Here is a 27,648-nt window from a genome sequence, read left to right on the forward strand (position 1 = left end):
CTATAGGACTTCACCCCAGATTCTGCCACCTCTTTAACCATCTAGTCCCCAGTGCCCCCGGCTCTCTAATCCTGGCGATGAATGCACTGGTCCCCTTAATGATCGCTTTATAAAGAGCCACTTACAGCCTTGGGAGCAGCACAGTCGCGTTTTATGTGGCTGCAGAAAGCACACCCGCGCTAAGTTTGCCTGCTAATTGCTCACTTTCCCTCTTTTGTCTGAAGATGTCCTCCAAAGCGAAAGAGCGCAAGGTAAGAGAACCGTCAGCTTTTTAAGTCTGTGCACTCTACTCTCTCCCGCATTATCTGCTGATATTGTCAAATTACAATACAGCCCCGCGTTTGTCTTCTCTCCTGAAACTACTTCACAAAATGTTTTTTTATTATTGTTTCCAGTAAAGTGCACTGAAATCAGTGCATCTTCCAACAGGAGTGGATCGCATCCAGGGGGTGTGCTCAATGTCCATTCCCATTTCCCCCGCCCTCTCTCCTCCTGTATTATTTTCTGTTGTTGTTATTAATCCTCAGGCTGCTCCAGTGTCCCACAAAGTCATTGAGAAAAGGCGCAGAGATCGGATCAATCGCTGTCTGAACGAACTTGGCAAAACCATTCCAATGGCGCTAGCGAAGCAGGTACTGTCTGACACTTTCCACACGTGAGCGCTTTGTCTGAAGAATAAACTAGTGTATAATTCCAACCAGGGACGTGGTCTTCTGAGCGGACTGGGACCAGCCTTTCTCTGGCTTACCTGCAGCTACTGAATTGTTGAATCTTCTCTTTTCAGGGCACGGGCAAACTGGAAAAGGCCGAGATTCTGGAGATGACTGTTCAGTATTTAAGGGCCCTGCACTCAGCTGACCTCGCCAGAGGGAGAGAGAAAGGTACGGACACAAACCACAACCACCTCCTTTCTCTTTAAAAAAAACAAACATTGGGAAGTAAATTTATTTCAAAACTTATCACACTTTAAGTTGAGGGAATATGAAAGTGCTAGAGCGTAAACGTTGGTGAAAAGCTTACAAAGCATAAAAAGTCTCACTTGCCAACGCAGTTAGCTATAAAAGATAAACGCTGAATGTTCACTTCAAAATAAAACAGAAATAATACATACCGCGTTTACTGTTTGCCTTTTGGACAAAAGAAAGCCACATTGAAGAAATTTGAATTTTACATTTTATTTCTTAGTGAAGCTTCAGGCCGACATTTGTTCGAAGTGGCGCCCCTGGACTGGTTACGCACACATGTACCCGAATTATTGGATTTATTAGAGGTTTTAAAATAAAACGCTTTAATGGGCGTTGACTCTCGGATCAGTTTCATAAAGATTTCCCATTGAAAAAGTGGAACTCGCCATCTCTGCCTTTTTATTAATTCCCCAGCTCACTCACAGTGACCACCACTGCACATCTCCAGTTTGGATAAATGTACCTGCAACTGAGCGTTCCACTTCATTTCTGGTATTTGCAAATTGTGTATTAGAAGGCGGTTTCATCTAGCAGAAAATTCGAGTGGAAATATTAACCATAAAATGTAGCCCAGAAATGAATTGATTATATATTTGCAACCACCCACAGGAAAATTGAGTTTCCTTTTACAAGAAAAAGATTTTTTAAATAGGCATACACATTCCTAAAGCCCTGTCTAATAATGTCGTAGAGTCATAGAGTCATAGAGATGTACAGCATGGAAACAGACCCTTCAGTCCAACCCGTCCATGCCGACCAGATATCCCGACCCAATCTAGTCCCACCTGCCAGCACCCGGTCCATATCCCTTCAAACCCTTCCTAATCATATACCTATCCAAATGCCTCTTAAATGTTGCAATTGTACCAGTCTCCACCATATCCTCTGGCAGCTAATTCCATACACGTACCACCCTCTGCGTGAAAAAGTTGCCCCTTAGGTCTCTTTTATATCTTTCCCCTCTCACCCTAAACCTATGCCCTCTAGTTCTGGTCTCTCTGACCCCAGGGAAAAGACTTTGCCTATTTATCCTATCCATGCCCCTCATAGTTTTGTAAATCTCTATAAGGTCACCCCTCAGCCTCTGACGCTCCAGGGAAAACAGCCCCAGCCTGTTCAGCCTCTCCCTGTAGCTCAGATCCTCCAACCCTGGCAAGATCCTTGTAAATCTTTTCTGAACCCTTTCGAGTTTCACAACATCTTTCCGATAGGAAGGAGACCAGAATTGCATGCAATATTCCAACAGTGGCCTAACCAATGTCCTGTACAGCCACAACATAACCTCCCAACTCCTGTACTCAATACTCTGACCAATAAAGGAAAACATACCAAATGCCTTCTTCACTGTCCTATCTACCTGCGACTCCACTTTCAAGGAGCTATGAACCTGCACTCCAAGGTCTGTTTGTTCAGCAACACTCCCTAGGACCTTACCATTAAGTGTATAAGTCCTGCTAAGATTTGCTTTCCCAAAATGCAGCACCTTGCATTTAGCTGAATTAAACTCCATCTGTCACTTCTCAGCCCATTGGCCCATCTGGTCAAGATCCTGTTGTAATCTGAGGTAACCCTCTTCGCTGTCCACTACACCTCCAACTTTGGTGTCATCTGCAAACTTACTAACTGTACCTCTTATGCTCGCATCCAAATCATTTATGTAAATGACAAAACGTAGAGGGCCCAGCACCAATCCTTGTGGCACTCCACTGGTCACAGGGCTCCAGTCTGAAAAACAACTCTCCACCACCACCCTCTGTCTTCTACCTTTGAGCCAGTTCTGTATCCAAATGGCTGGTTCTCCCTGTATTCCATGAGATCTAACTTTGCTAATCAGTCTCCCATGGGGAACCTTGTCGAACGCCTTACTGAAGTCCATATAGATCCACATCTACTGCTCTGCCCTCATCAATCTTCTTTGTTACTTCATCAAAAAACTCAATCAAGTTTGTGAGACATGATTTCCCACGCACAAAGCCATTTTGACCATCGGGAATCAGTCCTTGCCTTTCCAAATACATGTACATCCTGTCCCTCAGGATTCCCTCCAACAACTTGCCCACCACCGAAGTCAGGCTCACTGGTCTATAGTTCCCTGGCTTGTCCTTACCACCCTTCTTAAACAGTGGTGGTGTGTTTCTCTGACTGCACTGAGGGTGATCAAAATTGCCTGATGCTTTCAACAAATACTAAAGAAATTAACACGCAGCATGAACAAAAGTGTTTTTTTTCATTTCTTTCTCAGGCGAGTTATTAACAGAGTTCGCGAATTATTTCCACGCTGGCTATCACGAGTGTATGAAGAACCTCGTTCACTATTTAACGACGGTGGAGCGCTTGGAGACCAAAGACACCACATACGCCCGAATCCTTGCCTTCCTCCAGTCCAAGGCTCGCCAATGCGCCGACCCCATCTTCGGGCCCGTCTCCACTCACGAGCCAGAATACTCCTACCAGTTCCACCCCGTCTCAGAGTTTACTAACTCGCGTTTAAACGAATCGCTATTGCAACAAGGGGCCGGGGTGGCAAGAACACAGCCATTGCACTGGCACAGCTCGGCACGGAGTCCCGGGCTCCCGTTTATCCCGAGCTCGCGGGCGGTGCCCATTGCAAACGCAACAGGGCAGCAACACAACTTCCTGCACTCCGTGCAAAGCCTTGATCGCCATTACATTAACTTGATAGGACATTCTCACACCAATACTTTCAGCCTGCACAACTCCCAGCACACAAACTTATAAAGGATTTTGGGAAAGCGCTGCAGATCTCTGTAAAGCTGTAAATCTCAGTTAGAACCCGTTAGACCTATTCCGTGGCAACCACAGAGCAACTGGGGCTAGCCCTTTAACTTCAGGGATTGGTTCTGTCGACTTGTGACACGCCATTGAAGTCAATTGGGTTTTATGTGGGGTTTTGACAGCTACGCTGTCTCCAATTTCTAGTCATGTAACAATCCTATATCCATTCAGAATATACTGTATATTCGGTGTGTCATGTCTCTATCATTTAGATTTTGTTGGTAAAAATGTATTTCTTGCTTCATTTGAAATTAGGATTGCGTCACCCTTTAAACAGGACCTATAACCTGAAATATATTTTTAGTTCCGTTGTTTTAAATTTGAGGATGAGAAACCCTCGCCCTAAATATACACCTACATTAAAACAGGGTTCACTAAAGGCATGCCAAAACAGTAACAATGTCGTTTTATTCTTCCAGTTGTCTTGTCTGATTGATTTATTTTGGCGCGGTGACCATTTTATAGTCAAGGAGGAGAAAGTGAGGTCTGCAGATACTGGAGATCAGAGCTGAAAATGTGTTGCTGGAAAAGCGCAGCAGGTCAGGCAGCATCCAAGGAGCAGGAGCAGGATTCCTGAAGAAGGGCTCATGCCCGAAACGTCGATTCTCCTGCTCCTTGGATGCTGCCTGACCTGCTGCGCTTTTCCAGCAACACATTTTCAGATTTTATTGTCAAAACAAGTGTCCGGAAATAACAATGATACAGGTCTGTCGCCACCTGCATGATCTTTTAAGGGACTTGTTGCCAATCACCAGGTCCCTGCTCTCCTCCATCTCCTGCAGCCCTCCACATGGAAGGCGCGTTGGGCTGCTGCACGAATTGAGATAGTTTTCCTCCAGCTTGAACAAACCGACGATCACACCGAAAGTAATTAGCTCAGTCCTCAAGTGTTCTCAATTTAAATGGTTTACACCAAAGCAAACTATGCAAACAATAGCTTCTGTGCGTATGAAGAAATGGCTAAACTCCAGTGCGTATTTAGTGGGGAGGGCGCTCTTGTTTACATCCTTTGATAGAAAACATGAATAGAACCAACTCCATAATAAAGGAGAACTAACAGCATCGGCTGCCGAAAGAGTTATGACGCAGAAATAAAACATCTTCCATCACGTTTGGCGCACGGTGGCTCAGTGGTTAGCACTGCTGCCTCACAGCACTAGGGTCCCAGGTTCGATTCCAGCCTCTGGGTTCCTCCGGGTGCTTCGGTTTCCTCCCACAGTCTAAAGATGTGCAGGTCAGGTGAAGTGGCCATGCTATGTTGCCCACAGTGTTAGGTACATTAGTCAGAGGGGAAGTGGGTCACTCTTCAGAGGGTAGGTGTGGACTGGTTGGGCCGAAGGGCCTGTTTCCACGCTGTAGGGAATCTAATCTAATTTCGGGCAACTAACCATTCATCAGTGGTACCCAAACCAAAACGCACTTCATAATTGAATTCAATATTGGCAGGGGAATGTCAGTATATTCATTTTGATCCTTACCTTGACTTGCCTGTAGCAGTGTCTTCCTTGAAGTAACACTAACTGATGCTTTCTTCACTAACGCCTCGCCCTTTTAATAACTAAAACAAGTGTTGTGCCTCAAATATCTGGTTCACATCATCAGGGGCGGGGAGTATCTCCTGGATATTGTACGTACTAATATCTATCCTGATAACAAATAACTTAGAGTATTTCGGTGAGAATTTCAATGTCAATTGTATCAAGGGAGGGCTTCATATTCTTTGCACGTGTTCGTTGATTTTTGAGAGCTTGTTTGGACAAAGTATTGTTAAAAAAAAACGTAAGCTTTCTTTGCAAATTTTGTTCAGCCACTGGTGTAAAGTTTGATTTCTTCTTGCACCGAGTTCTGATTCAACATCTGAACTGCAACTTTGAGAAGTGGCCTGAAATCCGTTTCTGACTGTCTGTTCCTGAAAAGTGCATCTATCCCAACGCTGAACAATGCCGGGATTTAAACAGCCAGGCGCTGCGCTCTCACACTCACTCAGCGCTGGTGGACAACATTGCACATGAACCAGTGATGGGGGATACGCCGAACCCCTAATCGTATTCACAATATCAGGCGCAGCACAATTGGATAACGTTTACTGCAGTCCCTTGTATCTAACTTTGCGATATGAAGGTAGTGCGATGAGCGCTCTCGGCACTCATCTCCCATTGGTGACTGATGCGAGCCCAGAATCCCGGATGCCAGTATGAGCTCTACCATTTAGGAGGAAAAGTCATGCAAAAGAGATGTTTGCTCAACACTGTACTTAGCGATCTCGTTCTCCGGAACACCACCACCTGCAATCTCCTTTCCAACCCGCACACCATCCTGACTTGAGAAACCTGGAATTTCCTTCCCACAGCAGAGTGTGCCTACACCAAAATGGACTGCAGTATTTCAAAAACTCAGCTCACTGGCTTACCCACATCTGTGAAGAAATGTTTACAAATCTTTAAATAGTCCCCACCAAAGATGTTTTTTTTCGCGGTTTTATCTTGACTTTATTAAGTTCTTTGTTTTGAAGGTGGGAAGCATTGAAGCCTTTATTAAATAAGTTTGAATGTTATTAAAATGTCATGGTTAGGGCACGACGTTGCGAATTTCACAAGTCCGAGTGAGTCTAATCCTCGCCCGAAATATATCAACACTTCCATTCCAGTTTGCGGTCGTGAATTTAATAAAGCCAGCTCAATGGCTAAAGCCAGGTTTATGGTTTCTGATTGCTAACTTTCATTGTTTAAGCTCTGAAATCAGTTTCATCTGGAAAGCACAAAACCTGACATTTACACTAAGTACATTAGCACGAAAGTAATTTTTCCAAAAAAAAAACAAGCCCTGCTAATCCATTGTGAAATCATGATTTCATATTTAACTGGGTTTAACCATTGTTAGAATGGAGCTAGTAGTTTAGTGCAAACTAAAAAGCAAAATACCACAACAGAAATGAATGACAACATTTCTCTTGACAAATGTTGGAATATTTTAAAAATATATGAAAAGTCAGGTTTTTGCAACGTTAATTTCTTATAGCACATCTGATAGATTAACATTTATTGAAGAAAAATAATTCAGTCTTGATTCTATACAGGAACAATACAATTAATATTTGGCCTAACACTAGAGTATATATAAAAAAGCTTGGAGTCGAGAGACAAAGGCTAAAAAGAGAATAAGATAAAGTCTCAGCCAAATGTGCAAACTATATACATAAAGCAAATAAAAGCCAAGGTAGTTTTACAGTATAAGAATCAGATAATGCTCCCTTTGACCTCAGCCCTTCTCAAAGGATGGAACAATGCAATGCAGGCAGAAACACCGAGATTCAATCCAAATAAGGACATCCGGTGTAATTCATATTTTACCTCTTACAAGTTGCTATGATATCATCCTGCTTCTTGGAATGAAAAATATGAGTAGCACCAATCTTCTCATTTGCAAAGGTTGACAAAATCCATTAAGAAAATGTTTTGCACCCACTGGCTGTCTGGGAAACAGTGGCTCTTATTAACACAGCCAATTCTCCAACTGGACTGAATCATGGGACATATGCTCTAAAATGAAACAATGCTGACTGCAACAAGCTTTGCAGAGTTTGTGATTTCACTGAAAGACAATGGACAGGGTTCAACAGAGCCTGTACAGGACACGGACAACGCTCCACAAGTGGAATTGGAAGGTAAGGGATGACTGTGTAAGGGAGACCATGAGTCTCAAACCATGGCACACACCATATCAACCTGCCTGGAAAGGATATCAGTTCTGAGAGGCACTTCACTTCTCTACTTGGCTTCCAACGAAACCATTGAATGGACAGTCAAACTGGCCACTAAGTAAAAGCATAGTCAGTAGCTGCATCAAGGCACTGGAGGTAGTCACCCCAGGATCTGCTTGTTCTTTGGCATCAGCGAATGTGCCCAGAGGTGATCAGAGCCTGTCAACAGGTTGCAGACCATTAATATAAATGCTTGACCAGATCAATCATTGGAATGAAACTTGTTATTATAAAGACCAATCACGTGTGCATCATAACCAGTGTTACTCATCAGATTAATGATTCGTTTTTGAGATAGTAACTAGTTAAACATTGTTAGCAACTAATCATTCATATGACTATGACCTTTCATGACTAATATAGAGGGAGGTTGTGACATAGTGGTAATCTCATTGGACAAGTATTCCAGAATTCCAGGCTATGATTCTGGGGAAATGGGTTCATAATCCCACCATGGAAGATGGTGAAGTCCAAATTCAATTGTAAAAACCTGGAATTAAAAACCAGTCTAATGTGACCACTGGTGATTGTAATAAATACTCATCTGGTTTGTTAAACTCCTTTGGGGAAGGAAATCTGCCATCCTCATGTCACTCCAGACCCAATACATGGTTGATTCTTAACTACACTCTGAAAGAACCTAGCAAGCTATTCATTTCAAAGGGCAATAAATGCCTGCCCAGCCAGCAATATTTGCATTCTATGAACAAATTAGAAGATGTGGAAATCAGCAGATCAAGTTTTAAACTTGTAAATTGCATTGCACAGATATTACTGGTACTCAGATGTATTTGAATCAATGATATATTTACAGTTCTAATAATTAAATGACTTAGGGTTTTAGCTTAAATATAGGCATGCATTGAGCATGGGTATGACCTCACAAAATCTCCATTACATTTTCATTGTAATATTCATTCATAAGAAATATCAAGAAAAATAGTTTATGGATTATGGTCTGTTTAACAGTCTTTTCTTTCTAAGTTGAGCCCTTCCTATTCCGAAAAGATTGATTTGTAAACATTCTTTATTCTACACTGCGTTTTACAGTCACATTCCAATTAGCCAGTTGACCCCAATATAGCCAAATCCATCAGAAATGTGTGATTTCCCTGCGCTTAAGTAAATAATGCAGAAATAAATATGTTTCACAAGTTAAGTATAAATTTAATTTGTAAGATAAGTAACTTATTTTTGTTTGATATACTCTATATAGAATGCTAACAATGGGCATGACAAAAGTTCCTGTCTTCTTGTTTTTTTTTTCCTTTCTCCTTTTATTTCTGAAGGTGGTTTCTTGTGCTGTTTCCTTTGTCACTTACTTTCAAATACCTGTAACACAGCATTTTGTACTTCACACGTAATTGACCATTCTGAATATTTGGGTCTGAGAATTGGCAACTTCAGCACAAGAATGGCAATGGAGATAATATGTATAGGGTTACTGTTGAGGAGAAAGTGAGGACTGCAGATGCTGGAGGTCAGAGTTGAGAGTGTGATGCTGGAAAAGCACAACAGGTCAGTAAGCATCTGCAGAGCAGGAGAATCAATGTTTTGGCATAAGTCCTTCATCAGGAATTCCTGATTCTCCTGCTCCTTGGGTGCTGCCTGACCTGCTGTGCTTTTCCAGCACCACACTTTTGACTAGGGTTACTATTGATACTGACCTGACACACGCACCATATTAAAATAATGGGTGAACCTCTGATTATTCAGCAGCAAACATTGGTTCAGTGGATATAACTGCCAGAATTCTATGTGGAAACATATGAATAGGTGTAGGTCATTCATCCCCTCAACTATTCTGGCATTATAAATCATAGTCGATCCTGCACCTCCATTCTATTCTCCTTAAAAAAAACTCCCACATCCCTTATGTAATTGTTGTCTAGAAATTCATCAGTCTTGAGTATCACTCTAGGGTGGCATGGTGACTCAGTGGTTAGCACTGCTGCTTCACAGCACCAGGGTCCCAAAGTTCAATTCCAACTTTGGGCAACTGTCTGCGTGGATTTCCTCAGAGTGCTCCGGTTTCCTCCCACAATCCAAAGATGTGCAGATCAGGTGAATTGGTCGTGCTAAATTGCCCACAGTGTTAAGTGCATTAGTCAGAGGGAAGTGGGTCTGGATGGGTTACTCCTCAGAAGGTCGGTGTGTATTTGTTGGGATGAAGAGCCTGTTTTCATCCTGTAGGGAATCTAATCTAATCTAAATATACTCGATGACCAAGGCTCCACAATCCACTGGGGTAGAAAACTTCACAACCATCTGAATGAATGAATTCCTCCACATTTCAATCCTAGATGGCTTTCCTCTTAATCTAAGTGTTCAGTACCTTCCTTAAAAATAATTTATTCCATTTTGGTTAGTTACAAGCAGGAAACCCAAAACATCACTGGGAATATTCAGGGATGCTTTCGAGGCTATCCCTAAAGCATTTCCATCTTCCTCTTTGGACTCTTCTGCCATCACTGAATTCTGAGTAGAATGTTGCTTTGGGAGTCTGGTGGTCAAGAATTCAGGGGTTGAGGGATTGTATATCTTTATCTTTCTGTGGTAGAATGTTAGGGAGAAAGGTATGTACCAAGGAAAAAGGAATCCCACAGAGCAACCATCAGAAACAAATATATACATAAACTCAGTATGTGCATAAGAGCTAATTGTTACAGTCCTCATCTACCTCCTTCCAAATAACTTTCCTAAAATTATGAATGCAGTGGGCACCAATAGCTCTCAGCTACTTTGTCCAAACTACAATTCTTATAAATGTTCTGCATAATACTGTTAATGAAGTATTCATCATCAAAAAATGGTCAGCCAGCAAATTGTTATTGGGCAACTGGTGTCCTCTAATCCCAAAATAATCAACCTGTTCATGGAAGAAAACTGAGAAGGTCTAAGCAACGATGGGCCATCATCATTAATATTTAATTCAAGAGCGCCCTTATCCAACAATCTAGGTGCGTACTTCCCAGAAAAAGAATTAAAAATTAATTAAAAATGGATGCCTTAGCTAAACCTTTCCGTCCTGAACTTTGCTATAAACACAAATTGTTAAATTGATAATTGATAAACACAGGATCCTTTTTGTCTGGTCTTTGTTCAGTCAGCTAACTCCAACCAGGAATCAAACTTAAGACTCTTCTGAAGAGTCTGGCTCAAAATCATACCTAGCAGTTTACTTACATATGTTATCAATGCCTTTATAAGATTTTGATGAGGTGTTTAGGGACTATTTATTTAACTTAAAGCAAAGTGAGATCGTGAAGAGAATTACCTGGTCTGTTCTAAATTCTCTCCAACAAAATTATTACACGTAAAACAAAGGCAAAGACCCCTCTAAACCCTTCCTATTCATTTACCTATCTAGATGCCTTTTAAATTTTGTAATTGGACCTGTGTCCACTACTTCCTCTGGCAGCTCATTCCATGCACACACCACCCTCTGTGGAAAACATTTGTCCACTAAGTCCCTTTTAAATCTTTCCCTTCTCACCTTAAACTTATGTCCTCTAGGTCTGGACTCCCCTACACTGGGAAAATGACCTTGATTACTCACCCCATCCTTTCCCCTCATGATTGTGTAAAACTCTATAAGGTTGAACCTCAGCATCTACCACTCCAAGGAAAATAGCTTCAATCTAATAAGCCTCTTCCTATAGGTCAAGCCCTCCAAACCTGGCAACATCCATATAAATCCATTCTGAACCAATACAAGTTTCACAACATCCTTCCTATAGCTGGGAGACCAGATTTCCAAAAGTAGCCTAATCAAAGTCCTGTACAGCCGCAACTGACCTCCCAATTCCTGTAAAAGGAAAGCAGACCAAACACTTTCTTCACTATCCTATCTACTTGCAACTCCACTTTCAAGAATTATGAACCTGCACTTCAAGATCTCTTTGTTCAGCAATGCTCTCCAGGACATTACCATTAAGTGTATAAGTCCTACCCTGATTTGCCTTTTCAAAATGCAGCACCTCACACTTATCTAAATTAAACTCCATCTGCCAATTCTCAGCACATTGGCTCATCTGATCAAAATCGAATTGCACTCTGAGGTAACTTTCTTCGCTTCAACTACACATTCAATTTTGGTGGCATCTACAAACTTACTAACCATGTTCACATCCAAATCATTTATATAAATGATGAAAAGCAGTGGGCCCAGCTCTGATCCTTGTGGCACATCCTGGTCACAGGCCTCATGAAAAGCAGCCTTCCACCACCACCCTCTGTCTTCTACCTTCAAGTCAGTTCATATCCAAACAGCCAGCTCTCCCTCTATTCCACGTGATCTAACCTTGCTAATCAGTCTACCATGGGGAACCTTGTTGAACACCTTACGGAAGTCCATACGGATCAATAATGAATTAGTTCCACAGTAAACTGGAGTATGTAGCCTAAGTCCAATCAAGGGTTGACTGTGATAAACTGGGATATCACAGAAGGAAGTGACTCTATTCTCCTGTGATCTAAGGCTCTAGGTGTGTAGAGAGAAGCTAGGGAGATGGTCTGTTCTCATGACTGTGAACATGTTCCAATGTGGTAAGAATTCTTTGCAGCCATTTGAAAATTACACAAAGCAACAACATATTTCTATAAGGTTCTGTAAAATTGCAATTCTACAGGATCTCATCTCAGTCCTAAGAAGGATCTTATCGGTCAATTATAACCCTGGTACTGGAATTCTCCATGATCAGGAACAGCCTTGCTGCATCTAACCTGTCTAGTCTTGTTAGAATTTCATAGATTTCATTCTCCAAAGCCCGACTGAATACAATCCTAACTGCCTCAATATCTCCTCATATGTTAGTCCTGCTGTCCCACCAATCAATGTGGCAATCTTTCACTTGTACTTTCTCTATAGCAAAAATATCTTCAACAGATAAGAAGATTCCAGTGCTCTGTATAATTTCAGCAAGACACTTTCATTTTTGTACATGAACCCTCTATATGTGAAGGTGAATATACAGTTTGCCTTTTTTACTGCCTGCTGCACCTGCATGCTTCCTTTCAATAACTGGTGAATACTAAGTCTTAGTGAATACTCCCTTCTCTAAACTTACAGCTATTCAAATAATAATATGCCTTCTTCTTTTTGCGAGCAAAGTGTGTAACTGCATATTTGTCCATGTTATACTGCATCTGCCTTGCATTTGCTCACTCACTCAGTTTGTCCAAATCACAATGCAACATCGCTGCATCCTTTTCACACCTCACCCTTCCATCCAGCTTTGTGTCATTTGTAAATTTTGCAATATTCCATTTAGTTCACTCATTAAATCATTCACAGGTATTGTGAATAGTTTTGATCCCTATGGACCCTCACTAGTCACTGCCTGCCATTCAGATAAAGACCCATTTATCCGTACTCTTTGTTTCCTGCCAGCTAACCAGTTTTCTACCATCTCAACATACCATTCCAACTCTATGAGCTTTTATGTTAACATATTAATCTCTTATGCTGGACTTTGTCAAAAACCTCCCAGAAGTCCCAAATAAACCACACCTGCTGGCTCCAAACCAAAAACAAAAATTGCTGGAAAAGCTTCAGCGGGTTTTTAAAAATAATTTACTCATCTGTGGGATGTGGGCGTCACAACATCTATGGCGAATGATCACTGGACCCAAAATATCAACTCTGATTTCTCTCCACAGATGCTGTCAGACCTGCTGAGTTTTTTCAGCAATTTCTGTATTTGTTTTTTTTGCTGATTTCCAGCATCTGCAGTTCTTTTAGTTTTGTGTTTAGTGTCACATCTACTGGCTCCTCTGATCAACTCCACCAGTTACCTTCTCAAATAATTCTGGTAGATTTGTCAAGTACAATTCCCCTTTTGTAAATCCATGCTGACTGTGTCTGATTCTATTACTGTTTTCTAAATGCTCTACTATTAAATCCTTGACAATGCTATCTTCCCCACTACCGATATCAGACTCACTGATCTACAATTCCTTGTGTTCTCTCTACCTCCCTTTTTAAATAGTGGGGTTATGTTAGCTACCCTACAATCTGTAGAACAATTCCAGGTGCAAAGAATCTTATGACATTTCAAGTGTGTATCCAAGAACTTTTTAAAAGTTTCCCATCTCAACTATCCTCCCAGGCAGGGCATTCTTGGATTCCTAGCAGCTTTTGGGTTTCCTAAACTATTTCCTCAAATTATCACTAAACTGCCTCCCTGTCAACTTTCAATTATGTTTTAAATTATTGACTTGTTACTCCTTGTTATTGAACCTTCAACTAAGGTGATGAGCTGCTTTCTATTCATGCTGTCCATGCCCCTCACTATATTGTACACCTCAATCTGGTCCCCTCTCAGACTTTTCTGCTGCAAAGAAAACAACACAAGCTTATTCAGTCTCCCTTCATGGCTAAACTACTCCATCTCCGGCATCATTATGAGTGAATCTCCTTTGCACCCCCTCTATTGCAATCACATTCTATAGTGTGGTGACCAGAACTGTGCACGGTACTCCAGCTGTGGGTTAAGTTACTGTAGAGCTTCATCATGACACCCTTGCTGTTACAATCTATGCTATGACTGATAAAGGTGTGTCCCACATGCCTTCTTAACTACTCTATTAATCTGTCCTGCTGCCTTTAAGGATCTGTGGACAAGATCTGTGGGCGGCATGGTGGCACAGTGGTTAGCACTGCTGCCTCACAGCACCTGAGACCCGGGTTCAATTCCCGACTCAGGTGACTGACTGTGTGGAGTTTGCACGTTCTTCCCGTGTCTGCGTGGGTTTCCTCCGGGTGCTCCGGTTTCCTCCCACAGTCCAAAGATGTGCGGGTCAGGTGAATTGGCCATGCTAAATTGCCCGTAGTGTTAGGTAAGGGGTAAATGTAGGGGTATGGGTGGGTTTCGCTTCGGCGGGTCGGTGTGGACTTGTTGGGCCGAAGGGCCTGTTTCCACACTGTAAGTCTAATCTAATCTAAGATATTCTCATTTTATCCATTAGTACATTGTAGTAGTCACCATAGTCCCAGAGGACAGAGTGTATTAAAGAGAGATAGAAATAGACATTTGGTTGTGAGTATAACCTGAGGGTCACAATACATCAGGCAAGGGGTAGGGCCTTCATTGTGACCTCAGCCAGTGTAAGAAATTAACCTTCACTGCTGGTGTCCCTTTGCATCGCAAACCAGAGGTCCAGTCAATTGAACTAACTTCCCATCAAAAAGACCAAAACACACAGTGATATAACATCACTGGGCTCTGTTCTTGCACTACTCCCAGCACTGCTAAAACACATAACGACGGCATCAGCTTGTTCATTTTGCATGAACAAGCCCTGACTAATCAGAGTCAATATGCCTGGTTTAATATTTAAACAAAGTTTGGTTGTTAACTAACAATGAGAATGAAATTGTGGATTCGTTTGCCGAGCTGGTATCCACGACTTCATCATCCACAACCCGAGCAAGAAATCTAACAATGAAAATTAATGGGTGCATGCTCCATGGCAACATGCCTGTCAAAGAGTCCAACCAATGTGCACAGGCCTAGTTTCAACAAAATATGTCCTTTTTCAGCAATACTCATTTTGTACTATCAAACGACTGGATCCTGATCACTTCCTGCACTGACCAAATTTACCTCCACACACCCAGAATGTCAATTTTGACTTACATCTTTTATTGCATATCATGTTAAAATCTAAACATATCCAACTTCTGTAGTTCTGTAAATCAGCTGCACCAACTACATAGAAACATAGGAAATAGGAGCAGGAGTAGGCCATTCAGCCCTTTGATCCTGCTTGCCATTCAATATAATCATGGCTGATCACTGAACTCAGTATCTATTCCTGCTTTCTTTCCATACCCTTGGATCCCTTTAGCCTTAAGAGCTATACCTAACTCCTCTTTGATACTACAATTTACTATGTTTTCCTTTCCCTCCATTTCATCAAAACTGAAAAAAGTTCTGATATTTTGTACTTATGATGCCTGTATTATTCTCTTCCAAACCTCTTCCTTATACAATTATCTTTTGTTCAATGTCCCCAGGATACGTCTCTTCAACACTTTCATCCCTTCTTCTCACATATCTCCCAACTCCTGCCTGATGTCTATTTATCATTCCCACTTTGTGAAACCATTTCAAATATGTTGGTACAAAATAAGCATGCTATGTAGATGTGAGATGGTCGGTGTTGTGGAATTACAGATACATATTCACAGATGGTATTTTCAAAGGATTAATGCATCATAATGTAAAAGTAGAATATGCAATTTATTTTCCAGACGATATTCTGGAAGTACTACTGTGAAGAGCAATGTCATAGTTGCCTTTTTTTTGCAAGCTTCAATCATATTAGTAATAGATGGTACCTTGGTCTACTCAGTGCTAGGTCACAGAATACATTAACCTGTTGTATCACAGGAACAATGTTTAAACAGATTGATTTCATATTTTTATATTAGACGTATAGAAATGTCTTCAATGAATGGGTTAAGAAAATATAATCATTTAAGTATTGAATCATCGACTGATTCAGCAAAGGACAAACTTAGCCACCTTCTACAAGGCACAAGTCAGACATGAAATAGAATACTCCCCACTTGCCTGGATGAGTGCAGCTCCAACAAAATGCAAGCTGAACACAATCCAGGATAAAGCAGCCTGCTTGATTGGCATCCCATTCACAAATGTTTAGTCCCTCCTCCTCCAATACTCATGAGCAGCATTGAATACCATCTATAAGATGCAAGGCAGAAATTCACCAATGTTCCTTGGACAGTATCTTCTAAGTCTATGACACTCACTATCAAGGGAACACCACTACCTGCAAAATCTCCTCCAAGCCACCCATCATCATGACTTGGAAATATATCTCCCTTCCTTCAGTGTCATGTAGTAAATATCCTGGAACTCCCTCCTCAGCGGTATTGTTGGACTATCTCAGCCAAATGGGTGCAATGGGCTATGAGGCATTTTCAACAGCATCTAGAGATAGACAATAAATGCCAGTCAGAAATGCCCAAAATTCCACAAATAAAAAATGTGGGCCATTCTGCCCTTCGTCTCTGCACTAGCTTTCTGTGGATAACTGTGCAGGTAACTCAGCTAGACACACTTGCACATGCTTTAATCACACAATTATTCAATTCCCTTTTGAAAATCATGATTGAATCTACCTCCACTACACCCTCAGGCAGTGCACGTAACTTCCTAACCACATGAAGATAAAAACACAATGCCATAATTATGAGGATTTTGTTCGAGGCAAAAGGTGTTTTAATTTTAGGAGACTGCACTGAGGTGACTCACATTACAATAATTGGCAAAAAGAACATTGGGATGAGAGATTAAGAGATTTGTGTTGACACAAGTAGTTCTTATGATCTGGAATGTGCTTTTTGGAAGAATAATGAAATCAAATTTTAAAAATACCTTCTAAAAATTATTTAGCTTATCATCTTCCTTCTGATGTGCTATAGGATGGGAAGGTAAGTGCTACCAGTAATGTAATCACTATTCAGGGCAGCACGGTGGCACAGTGGTTAGCACTGCTGCCTCACAGCACCAGGGACCTGGGTTCAATCAGGCCTCAGGTGACTGACTGTGTGGAATTTGTATGTTCTCATCGTGTCTGCGTGGGTTTCCTCCGGGTGCTCCGGTTTCCTCCCACAGTCCAAAGATGTGCGGGTCAGGTGAATTGGCCATGCTAAATTGCCCGTAGTGTTAGGTAAGGGGGTATATGTAGGGGTATGGGTGGGTTGCATTTCAGCGGGTCGGTGTGGACTTGCTGGGCTGAAGGGCCTGTTTCCACACTGTAAGTAATCTAATCTAATCTATTGCATACATCATAGAAGGGTTTCACTTTGCCCATCTTTCTTCTGCTAACTCTTTCAAGATGACAGTTCACTATCACCTTCGCAATGGCAACTAGGGATGAGCAATAAATGCTGGCCCATGCCTGAATCAAAAGATAATGCACTGAGGAAACAAAGTATGTAAAGATTTGCATTTATAGAATATCTCCTAATCACTGGACACATTGCAACCAATGAAGTTCCTCTATAATATTCTTAATTGTTTATGTCCAAGTTGTAAATAAATTCAAAGGTCACATCTTTCTCACATGTTATTTGAGTAATTTGCTTATAGTGGAGGAGATAGCTCACTCTACTGCTTTCACATGATCTTAGTAGTAAGGAGGAGCCCAGACCTCTGGACAAATTTTCAGCCACAGTGAATTGCCATTGATGGTTGTTTCTTCTACTTTTTTTCATTTGTTACCATTTACCAAAGGTTGCTAACCATGGCCTAGGCTGTGATATCACAATGGCACACGGCGAGAAAGCCAGGAGCCACCTCATTCAGTAGGAGGGGTGAATCTTAGCTCTTGGTGCTGATTCTGCTTCACATTAGATGAGGTTTCCTCCTTCAGCTCAACAAGTCCACACCTACCCTCCAAAGAGTAACCCACTCAGACCCACTTCCCTCTGACTAATGCAATTTAGCATGGCCAATTCACCTGAGCACTGGAGGAAACCCACACAGATAGTCACCCGAGGCTGGAACTGAACCTGGGACCCTGGTGTTATGAGGCAGCAGTGCTAACCACTGAGCCACTGTACCGCCGATGCCACATTCTTAGTCAACTGAACTAACTGGCCCCAACCTTTGGAGTGTGGTAATGTACATGAGAAATGTATTTAAGTAGCCTCCCAGAGGAGTGCTGCCCTTCCCTAAAATTTCCTTGAACTGAGTTGCAGGCCAGGCCAAATTTGAATGCAGCTAGGAGTCAACCTTACTGGTGTTGAAAGTGAGGACTGCAGATGCTGGAGATTACAGTCCAGAGTGTGATGCCTGAAAAGCTCAGCAGATCAGGCAGCATCTTGGTGTTGGTCTGGAGTTACATGTGGCCCATGTCAGGCCAGGACGGCAGATTGACTTTCCTAAAGGACCTGGCTATTCTAAAGAAAAACATTGATGATAATAATTTAGTGGCCACAATTACCAAGACTTGTCTTAAATTCGAGAGTCATTAATTGAATACAAATTCTACCCGTTGTCTGAATGGAATGTGAACCTAATATTTTACTCATGTCATCAACTGATAAACCTGATGTTCAAGGTAATGTTCAGGACGCGGCTCCCACTGGCAGCGGGAACCAGCTTTCAGTAAAGATTAGATTACATACAGTGTGGAAACAGGCCCATCGGGCCAACAAGTCCACACTACCCTCCGAAGAGCAACCCACCCAGACCCTACATTTACTTCTTCACCGAACACTACGGGCAATTTAGCCCGGCCAATTCACCTAACTTGCACATCTTTTGGGCGGTGGGAGGAAACCGGAGCACACGGGGAGAACGGGCAAACAGTTGCCCGAGGCGGGAACTGAACGCGGGTCTCTGGCACTGTGAGGCAGCAGTGGTAAACCACTGTGCCTTCTGTTACCAAGAATTTTCCAAGGCTGGCCCTTTCTCTATGTGACTGTTAAACAGTAAGAAATGGATCTTTGTGGCCTTTCTGATTCCAAGTTTTTTTCTCCACGACCAGACTATACCCCATTGCAACCAAAGACCAAAAAGCCCAGTCTGGCGGCAATTAATAAAGGGTTATTTTCAAAGATCGCCACTATTATCACGTAGACAGGGTTATGTCACGCCATGGTTAAGGTTGCTTTAACGAAAGTTGATTCCAAACTCCTTTCTTGATGGGAGGGTACCACACAGTGTCTGCTCTCCTATCAGAAGCGCTGCAATTAATAAAAACACAACCAGGATTTTAAAAGAGGCTGATTAATAACCTGACCCAAAGCACCAATTTGCCACAGTCGAAGTGGTGGTTAAATTTGTGCTTTGCCCAAAAGAACGAAGTTTGCTCTACCCAGGAGGGTACAGGCCAGATTCTGACTAAACGGGTTCCTCTCCTGTCACACAAAGTACGAATTCATTTCTGCTTCCTCGCTACACTTTCTTAAAACAAAAACTAAGTTGTATAGCTCCAGAGAGCCGCACCAGAACACAGAACGTTTCTGCTGTTTTCATTCTCTCTCTCCGATCTCTCTCTATCTCTTTTATTTTGACTGGGAGGTGCTCCATTGTGAAATCGGTGAAAAGGGACATTCCCCGCTTCCTTGCGCTTCACCCTTGAGTGGGCGAGAATAAATATAATCGTCTCCATTAAATCAAAGGCTCCCTCTGTGTCCTGGAGAAACAAAAGGAAAGAGACATTGAGCTGGGTTCGGCCGCCTCAGCCCTGCGTCCCGCATGCACGCTGGCCGGGAGGATGAGCTCTCAATCCTCGGCTCCCCTTCCTTAATACAGAGCTCACTTGTGCGTCCAGGCGTACACTGAGCAAACAGGTCGGCGTGTTCCAGCCACACACACAAACACAAATATTGTTTAAAAATAAACACCCACAGACATAAACAGGCATTCTAGCAGCTATTGCAGACGACCATGCAGGTGTCAGCTGCAAACTAATGGACGGACACGTTAATCTGTTGAGCAGCTCCAGTGCACCGCATAAGGAGCAGAGTTGGTGCAGACCGCAGCTATCTAGAGGGTTACGTGTCCTGCAAACAATGCTTTTAGAAAAAGACAGTCTCCTTCTTTATTTGGCTTCTCTCTTTTTTTGTGCAGCCACAAAGAGCCAGTGACCTCTTTGTCACTCAGTATATGTCGGATTTACAGACAAATGTCATTCTCCCGGATTGACTCAAGGTTCCCGTTTACTTGGCTCGGGCTTGGTTTAAGGTCCGCGTTCTCTATAGAGATGCTATCAGATCGGTTCCGCGATTGAGGTGAGTGCGCGGGGAGGGGAGGGCAGGAATCACAAGGAAACTTCCCCACTGCTTCAAAAATAATCCAGTCGGGCTTTACTCCCCTTCTTGTCGCGGGCATGCAGTATGTCAGGGATGTATGATTTGCGCTCCTGTGTGTTTGAGGGGATAATGCAACAACAGAGTAAACGCTCGCCCCTTTTATTTGCAATAAACACTGAACGTTCCCTCACTTGCTGCAAAGTTCATTTAACCTTCAGCCCGAATTTCAAGCCTCCTCCCCCACGTCAAAAAAGAAAGTCACCGGTTGGCTTTAAAAAGCAACCGAGTTGCTGCGGGAATCTAAACCCAGGCACTGTGAACGTGCTTGTGAGAGTTGACGAGGCAGGAGGAGGTGACTCTGCTAATGGCATTGGGCCTTGACTCAACTGGGTTCTCAGCTGAGGAGCGAAAATCTTAATCTTGGGTTCCGCTGATCGTCTTCCTTTGAACATCACACATCGCTAAATAAACTCCTCCAAATGATTCCACAACCACCTGATGAAGGAGCGTCGCTCCGAAAGCTAGTGCTTCCAATTAAACCTGTTGGACTATAACCTTGTGTTGTGTGATTTTTAACTTTGTACACCCCAGCCCTACACCGGCATCTCCAAATCATGTCTTCCAAATGATGTATCGCTGGATATCTGTCCTATATCCTGTTGCACAGAGAGATCAGTGTCCTTCCCCATACTCTGAGGGCCACCTGCAACCAACTCTCCCTTTATAAAAGGCGCTACATAAATGCAAGCTATTGTTTCACTCCCTTGCTGTTTCAAGATTTATGTTCAGCAGATTTCCCTAAAATTGGTTAAGATCGGGGATGAAACGAAGAGCAAATGTACCCTCAGGGGAGACCCAACAGCTCCTTTGTTTCCCAGGTGACAACACACGATAGCGCAAACTCATGGGAAATCCTGGGAAAGATAACTTTCTCCCATTGAGGTCAGCAGCTACAGAAAAGAAAGATTGTGCGATCAAGGCTGTGGCTGCCATTCTGATATTAAACAAGGTCTGACTTTCACGGGCTGACTAACCTTTGCGACAAGGCCCGTGAAATGGGGATAAAAGGCAATAGAGAGGTGCAGGAGCGAGGGCTATGGGATCAAACAAACCCGGCCTACGCGTACCCAGAGGAAATTCAAATTTCACCCAATGAACTGATGCTCACACTTAGAATATGTGAAAGCAAAAGGAACACGCTGATTTGATTACAGTTTTCAGATGCACTCGTACAGCTAACGAAAAGGAGGTTGGAAACGAAATATAGAACAGCCATCATTTGACAGTGACATTTATCCTGGGTGGGGAAGTATTGGGTGCAGGTGTAATGAAAAGGCTGCAATATCATGAGAATTCCTCCGGGGGGAACGAGTAAGGGGATGATTCTACGTCCAAGTCTATTTAATTATTCCTGCAAAGGCCACTTATACTGAAATGGAGACAAAACCAGTTTCTTTCCTTTCGGGTTTGGCAAAGGTTGAGAATATTTTTGCTGCCACAAATTGGGAATTCTTGTTTACAGTTTGACCCAATTTCATGTAAAACTGAATAAAACAGATGGAAATTAGATTTCGCATTAAAAAAAACCAAGTTCAATATTATCGCGCTGGATATTTAATGGTGAATGTCACAGTGTAGGGTATTACAGCGTTAGATTGTTCGATATCATTGACCAAGGTATCAGATTGTTAAACATTCCAGTGGGGGATATCATAATACGAGACACTGCAATATTCAATATTAACGTACTGGAGATATTATAATGCTGGACGATGCAACGCAGAATGTTTGTGCTAAATTTCACACTGCTGGATATTAATGTTGGATTTTTTACAGTGTTAGACATCACAGTGTTGATATCACAGTACATGGTAGTAAAGTGGTTCAAATTGAAGTGTTGGATAATAGATTGCCCAACATGAAAGTGTGAGATGTTAACGTGTCAAAAGTTATGCTGCTGGATATCATCCGCAGATATCAACAATGCTGGAAATTGTAGTGTTGGTATGATAATGCTGGATAGCATAGTACCATATGAATTTTGGATGTTTCAGCCTTGCAGATTATTCTGTTGAATATCATGTTGTGGAATATTTGTGTTCTGGATTCCAGTTCTGGATATTATTATTATGCCCCAGTCCTGGATATTACAAAGGCGGCTACAACGGTGTTACTGCGTTGGATGTCAGAATATGAGATATTACAATATTGAATACTATAAGGTGAAATATTATGACATTGAATAAAGTGATATCGATATTACAGTGCTGGATATCAGAATATTGAATATTGCAGGATGTTGCAATATTCGCAGTGCTGGATATTCCACTGCTGAACATTACAGCACTGCATATTACAATGTGCACCCACACTGCAGTACCTGAAGTGCAGTTTCTGGTCTCACATGACTTTCCTCAGTGAGGTTAATGATTGACCCCTATAGTTTGTATCTTATGGCTTTATAATTGATAGTTTTAGAGATAGTGGATGTGTAGTTTTGATATTTCAGAATTGCCTAGACTCTAGAACAGACCCCATGGATTACGACGTGGTGAGCAAAACTTGTTATGTTCAAGAAAGGAGAAAGAAACAAAACATTGAACTACAGGTCAGATAGTCTGACATGAGTGGCAAGCAAAGTGTTAGAACCTATTATTAGGGTTGTGGCAACAGGACACTTAGAAAATCACAATACGATTTGGCAAAGTCAACATGAATTTATTTTAAAAGAAAAATTGTATTTGATATCCTTTTTTGACTAGCAGCGTGGAAAATAGGCAATAAGCGGATATGCGTAGTTTATTTTTCAAGTAGCATTCAATAAGGTGCAATGCAAGTGGTTGTTACACAACATTAGGGTTCCCTGGGTTATAAGGGATTTAGGATCAGTGAACAAACAGAAAACAGAATAGGACAAATGTGGCATTTTTTGGTTGTCAGGCTGTAAAGCTGGGTTATCTTAAGAATCAGTGTCTCAGGTTCAGCTATTAATGCTGTACATCAATTACTTCGAGAAGGGGATCAAGTGTAAGATATCCAAGTTTGTTAGCAATACAAAGATACATAGAAAAGTAAGCAGTTTGGAGAAAATGGAAGCCACAAAGGTATACAGATAAGTTAAATAAGTGAGCCAGAACATTGCTTGTTGTAGGTGTAATACAATGTGGAGAAGCATGAAGTTATTATTTTGGAAGGAAAAATAGAAAGGAAGAATATTTTTTAATTAGTGAGAGCCTGGGAAGTATTGACTTTCAAAGGGATTTGTGTGACCTTGTACATATCAGCAAATGGTGTGTTAGCTTTTGTTACAAAGGGATCAGAGTATAAAAGTCAACATTTTAACTACAATTACAATGAAACCTTGGTAAGACGACATCTGGAGAACTGTGTACAGTTTTAGTCTACTTACCTAAGTATGGATGTATTTGTCCTAGAGTGTTTTCTGGGATGAGGGGTTAACCCAATAATTGAGTAGAGAAGTCCCACATTTGAGAATGTAGGAGAATAAACACAATTTCATTGAAACACAAAGTTCTTATGGGTACTGATGGAATTGATATTGGATGATGTTTTATGTGGCTAGGGAATCTAAAACTAGGGGTCACATTTTCAAAACAGGGTTAGCTGTTGAGGATTGACACTAGAAGGAATTTCTTCACTCATGGATTGAATCTTTGATTTTTTTTGATGCACAGAATTGTGTATATTCAGTACACAGAGGAGCAAGGAATATAGGCCTACTGCAGGAAGAAATCATTGAGGCAAAAGATCAACACATTGATTATTGCAGGGGAGGCACTATTGCTAGACTATTAATGATCTAGAGACCCAGCTTTGAACTCCACCATGGCAGGTTGTGGTATCTGGATTCAATTAAAAGTTTGGAATTACGAATCTAATGATGACCATGAAACCATTGTTAATTTTTGGAAAAACACACCTGGTTCACTAATGTCCTTCAAGGAAGGAGGTCTGCTGCCCTTACCTGGGCTGGTTGACATGTGACTCCAGAGCGATGTGGTTGACTTTTACCTGCACTCTGGACAATTAGTGAGGGGCAATAAGTACTGGTCCAGTACTGGTACACCCACATCCTTTCATGAATAAGAAACCCTGAAGCAATTAGGCTGGCTTCTAAAGAGAAATGCCCTACTTTTATTTCCAAAATCCTTACATTTTTACTCAACTGCTTCTCATTAAAAAAAACTTAGAAAATGTGAAAGGAAGAGACAAAAGCCATCAGTGGACAAAAGGCATTGCAAAGATATTGTGTGTAATGCTCCCAGTCAGTGGCAATTTCAAACCTGTGCTTTGCCTTTTAAAGAATCTATTGATAAGGAACTTCTCTTCAAACTAAAACTCCATGCCTTTTTTTGTGTGAGTGATCAGACGAATGAACAGAACCAAAGGTTGCTGCCCCTGAATATTGTGTGATGAAAATAACCTGGGATTATCATCAATGATACTTCTGTAATGAACATAACTTGCAGTTGCTATTGCTCTATACTGAAATTTATTTGCACCTTAAGACTGATGTTATTGCTGTTACAGAAGTAAATGCAAACACTTATATAAATGCTACTTTATTTAAAATCTAAAATATTGCATATTCAATTAGCAAAGATATTGATACGGAATTCCTATAACAGTAACATACATCAATGGATCTTCTGACCATTTTTTGTTTCCTATATATGATTTATGAACCATCACCTTGGACCTGGAGTGAATGTATCTTTGATATAGTTTGAACCCTCTGTCCTATATTAAAATGCAAAATAAAAATAGTCCTAGTGATGTAAACCAACTTGCTTGTCATTACATACTCACACTGTATCTCTAAAGATGTATTTTATGATAATCCAGATGGGAATGTTAACTTTCTTTATTCCAGAAAAATGAAAGCAATATTTTGTAAAATTGCATTTGTGATTTGAGGAGATCACAACAAAGTTAATTTAGATTATCTGTTTGTATGCAAATTTTGGATCTTACAGTGTGCAAATCAGATGGGTGCTCCTAGATTCCAACTGTGATTAAATTTCTAATGTACTTCATTAGCTGTGAGACATCTTGAGGTTGCGAAAGATGCAAGTTCTTTCTTGCCTTTTATCATCTTAGTCACTGAGGTTAGTGATCTGAACATACTCTTTCCCACATCAACGTCTCACCCCAGAGCAAAATTATTACAATTGGATTACGAAAAAAATAGGCTTAGGAAATTTCAGAAACTTTGAGCTATTTATCATTGTAAGGTTTTGAGCAATCATGAAGATGAAATCATTGGCTCTTCATAGACTGATAGAACATGGAGCAAAAACAGAGGCTGCTCTATGGAGGCATTCATTCAATACAGAATGAGCCAAGATTTATTGTTCTTGCCATCTCTCAGCTAAGTCTTCACATTTACTCATTGCTGTTGGAATCTTTGTTTCCTGCACAAATTTTCTCTTTTTTGTAGGTCTCCTCCAGGAACTTTTTGTAATTGATTTTGCCTTCCAGGTTTTCGTCAAATTTTGACATGATGTGATATACTTCATCCTCATTCAGGAGCAGGTCACAGAGTTTGAGCACAGCACGAAACTCTGGCAGAGATAAGTAACCACTGCTGGTGTTGTCCAACTTCTTAAACGCTCTGCGTAAGGATTTCCACTCTCCTTTTAACTGTGGAGTTTAGGTGAAGATAAATATTTAAATTTCATTACTCACAAAGATGTCTATGTTGCTGTATTACAATAATAGTTTCTAACAGACATGACCACATCCCTGGTAGAGGGGGTCCAATTCTCAAGAGCACTTAGCAATGGACAATTAATGCTGAGCAGGCCAACAGTGCTCACATCCCTGAGCCACCATGCTGCCCTATGTTGAAAGCTCTTGTGTTTTATAGATCATGGGATGAGCTTTGGGGAGTTACTCACAACAGAATTCCTAGCTTCTTGCCTGTTCCTGTAGCCACAGTATTTATATGATTGTTCCAGTTCAGTTTTTAGTCAATTATACCCCAGGCTGTTGATAGAGGAAGATTCAGCAATGGTAATGTATTGAATAACAATGGGAGATGGTTAGATTCTCTCTTGCTTTTTTATATTCATTCACAGGATGTGGGCATTGTTGACTAAGCCAGCATTTATTGCTCATTCCTTTTTGTCTTCATGAAGGTTGGAGTGAGCTGAAACCATTTATTGGAGATAATTCTTGGCTTCTGCTTGTGTGGCACAAATATTAATGCCACTTTTCAGCTCAAGTCTGGATATTGTCCAGCTCCAGATCCATATGGACACACTACTACAGTATCTGAGGAGTTACACAGAGTGCTAAACATTGTGCAATCATCAACAAACATCCTTACTTCCGACCTTACTTTGGGATGAAGCAGCTGAAGATGTTTGAGAAACCAGAATAAGATAAATTCAAACCTCTTGAAGGGTTATCGGGCTGGAGAGGACTACAAAAGTGGTGATGACATGGAAGGATCTGAAAACAAGGATGAGACTGTAACTTTCTGTAACTTGTGTCATTACCTTTTTTCGGAGCCTGGTTGTGATGCTGTCCAGCCCTGTCCCTTGATGATCAGTAAAGTGAGTATTAGGATGCTGCAGGACTGCCAGCATGTTGCTTCCCTCCCGCCATTGTTGCCTGCGCATTGCAAATGGCTTCAAGAAGTCCAGGTAATAAACCCTGGTGGCCAAGTTAAGAAAAGAATCAGCAGCTGAGAGACATTTTACATTTACAGCACAACTAAGCTCACATTTTAAAGTCCCAAATAAATTACTTTACTTCCTTTAGTTGATTTAAAAATGATGGAAGCAATAACTCAGCTGTGACTGGATAAAAATGCACTGTTCACCTGTACTATTCACTAATGAACCTAAAGATGTTTTTGTCTCCCATAATAGTTGTCTCTAAAGATGGGGGATTTTAGTTCTATCCCTTCAGTCAGTGATTGGATTTGAAAGTACTGAAGTGAGTAAATTAGGGATTTGGAAAATTGTGTCATAATGATGCAGATACCCTGAAGTACCCTGATCTGTGTGTACCAGAAGAAGATGCAACACTGTGCTGAGTTGCTCCTGTGTGCCAGTAGATTTAGATGATCATATGTGCTACCCTGGGTTGAGTGTTAATGTGCTGTGAATGTCGAGGTCGAAGAGCCATCCTCTAGTCTTCCCTGTATTTCAGGTAAAGGACTCTCTTGCTCTGAGCATTAGAAATCAGCTAGCCCCAAAAACAAACAGGTCAGAAGAAGAATACTCCTGCTCTAAGTGCTGACAACCAACCACTGTCAAAGCGAAACAGGACAAAAGGATTTCACTGGGTTGCCAAACAAG

At 41.5% G+C, this 27,648-nt stretch overlaps 2 protein-coding genes across 2 annotated transcripts in view; one reads left to right on the plus strand and one right to left on the minus strand.

The window, feature by feature from the left end:
- The first annotated feature begins 224 nt into the window (after positions 1-224).
- helt (helt bHLH transcription factor) lies at positions 225-3,704 on the plus strand. Its single transcript, XM_060843312.1, has 4 exons — positions 225-251; positions 528-632; positions 785-881; positions 3,208-3,704. The coding sequence occupies exons 1-4, from the start codon at positions 225-227 to the stop codon at positions 3,702-3,704; spliced, it is 726 nt and encodes a 241-aa protein (XP_060699295.1).
- Positions 3,705-25,723: 22,019 nt separating this feature from the next.
- Positions 25,724-27,648, minus strand: part of si:ch211-197n1.2 (EF-hand calcium-binding domain-containing protein 6) — a 105,831-nt gene continuing 103,906 nt past the window's right edge. Inside the window, exons 18-19 of the mRNA XM_060833940.1 lie at positions 26,842-26,998; positions 25,724-25,981 (exon numbers count right to left, since the gene is read on the minus strand). Of these exons, the coding sequence (XP_060689923.1) occupies positions 25,724-25,981; positions 26,842-26,998 (415 nt within the window). The remainder of the gene's footprint in view (positions 25,982-26,841; positions 26,999-27,648) is intronic.

The sequence above is a fragment of the Hemiscyllium ocellatum genome, chromosome 2 (genome assembly GCF_020745735.1).
Source record: "Hemiscyllium ocellatum isolate sHemOce1 chromosome 2, sHemOce1.pat.X.cur, whole genome shotgun sequence".
NCBI classification, from domain to species: domain Eukaryota; kingdom Metazoa; phylum Chordata; class Chondrichthyes; order Orectolobiformes; family Hemiscylliidae; genus Hemiscyllium; species Hemiscyllium ocellatum.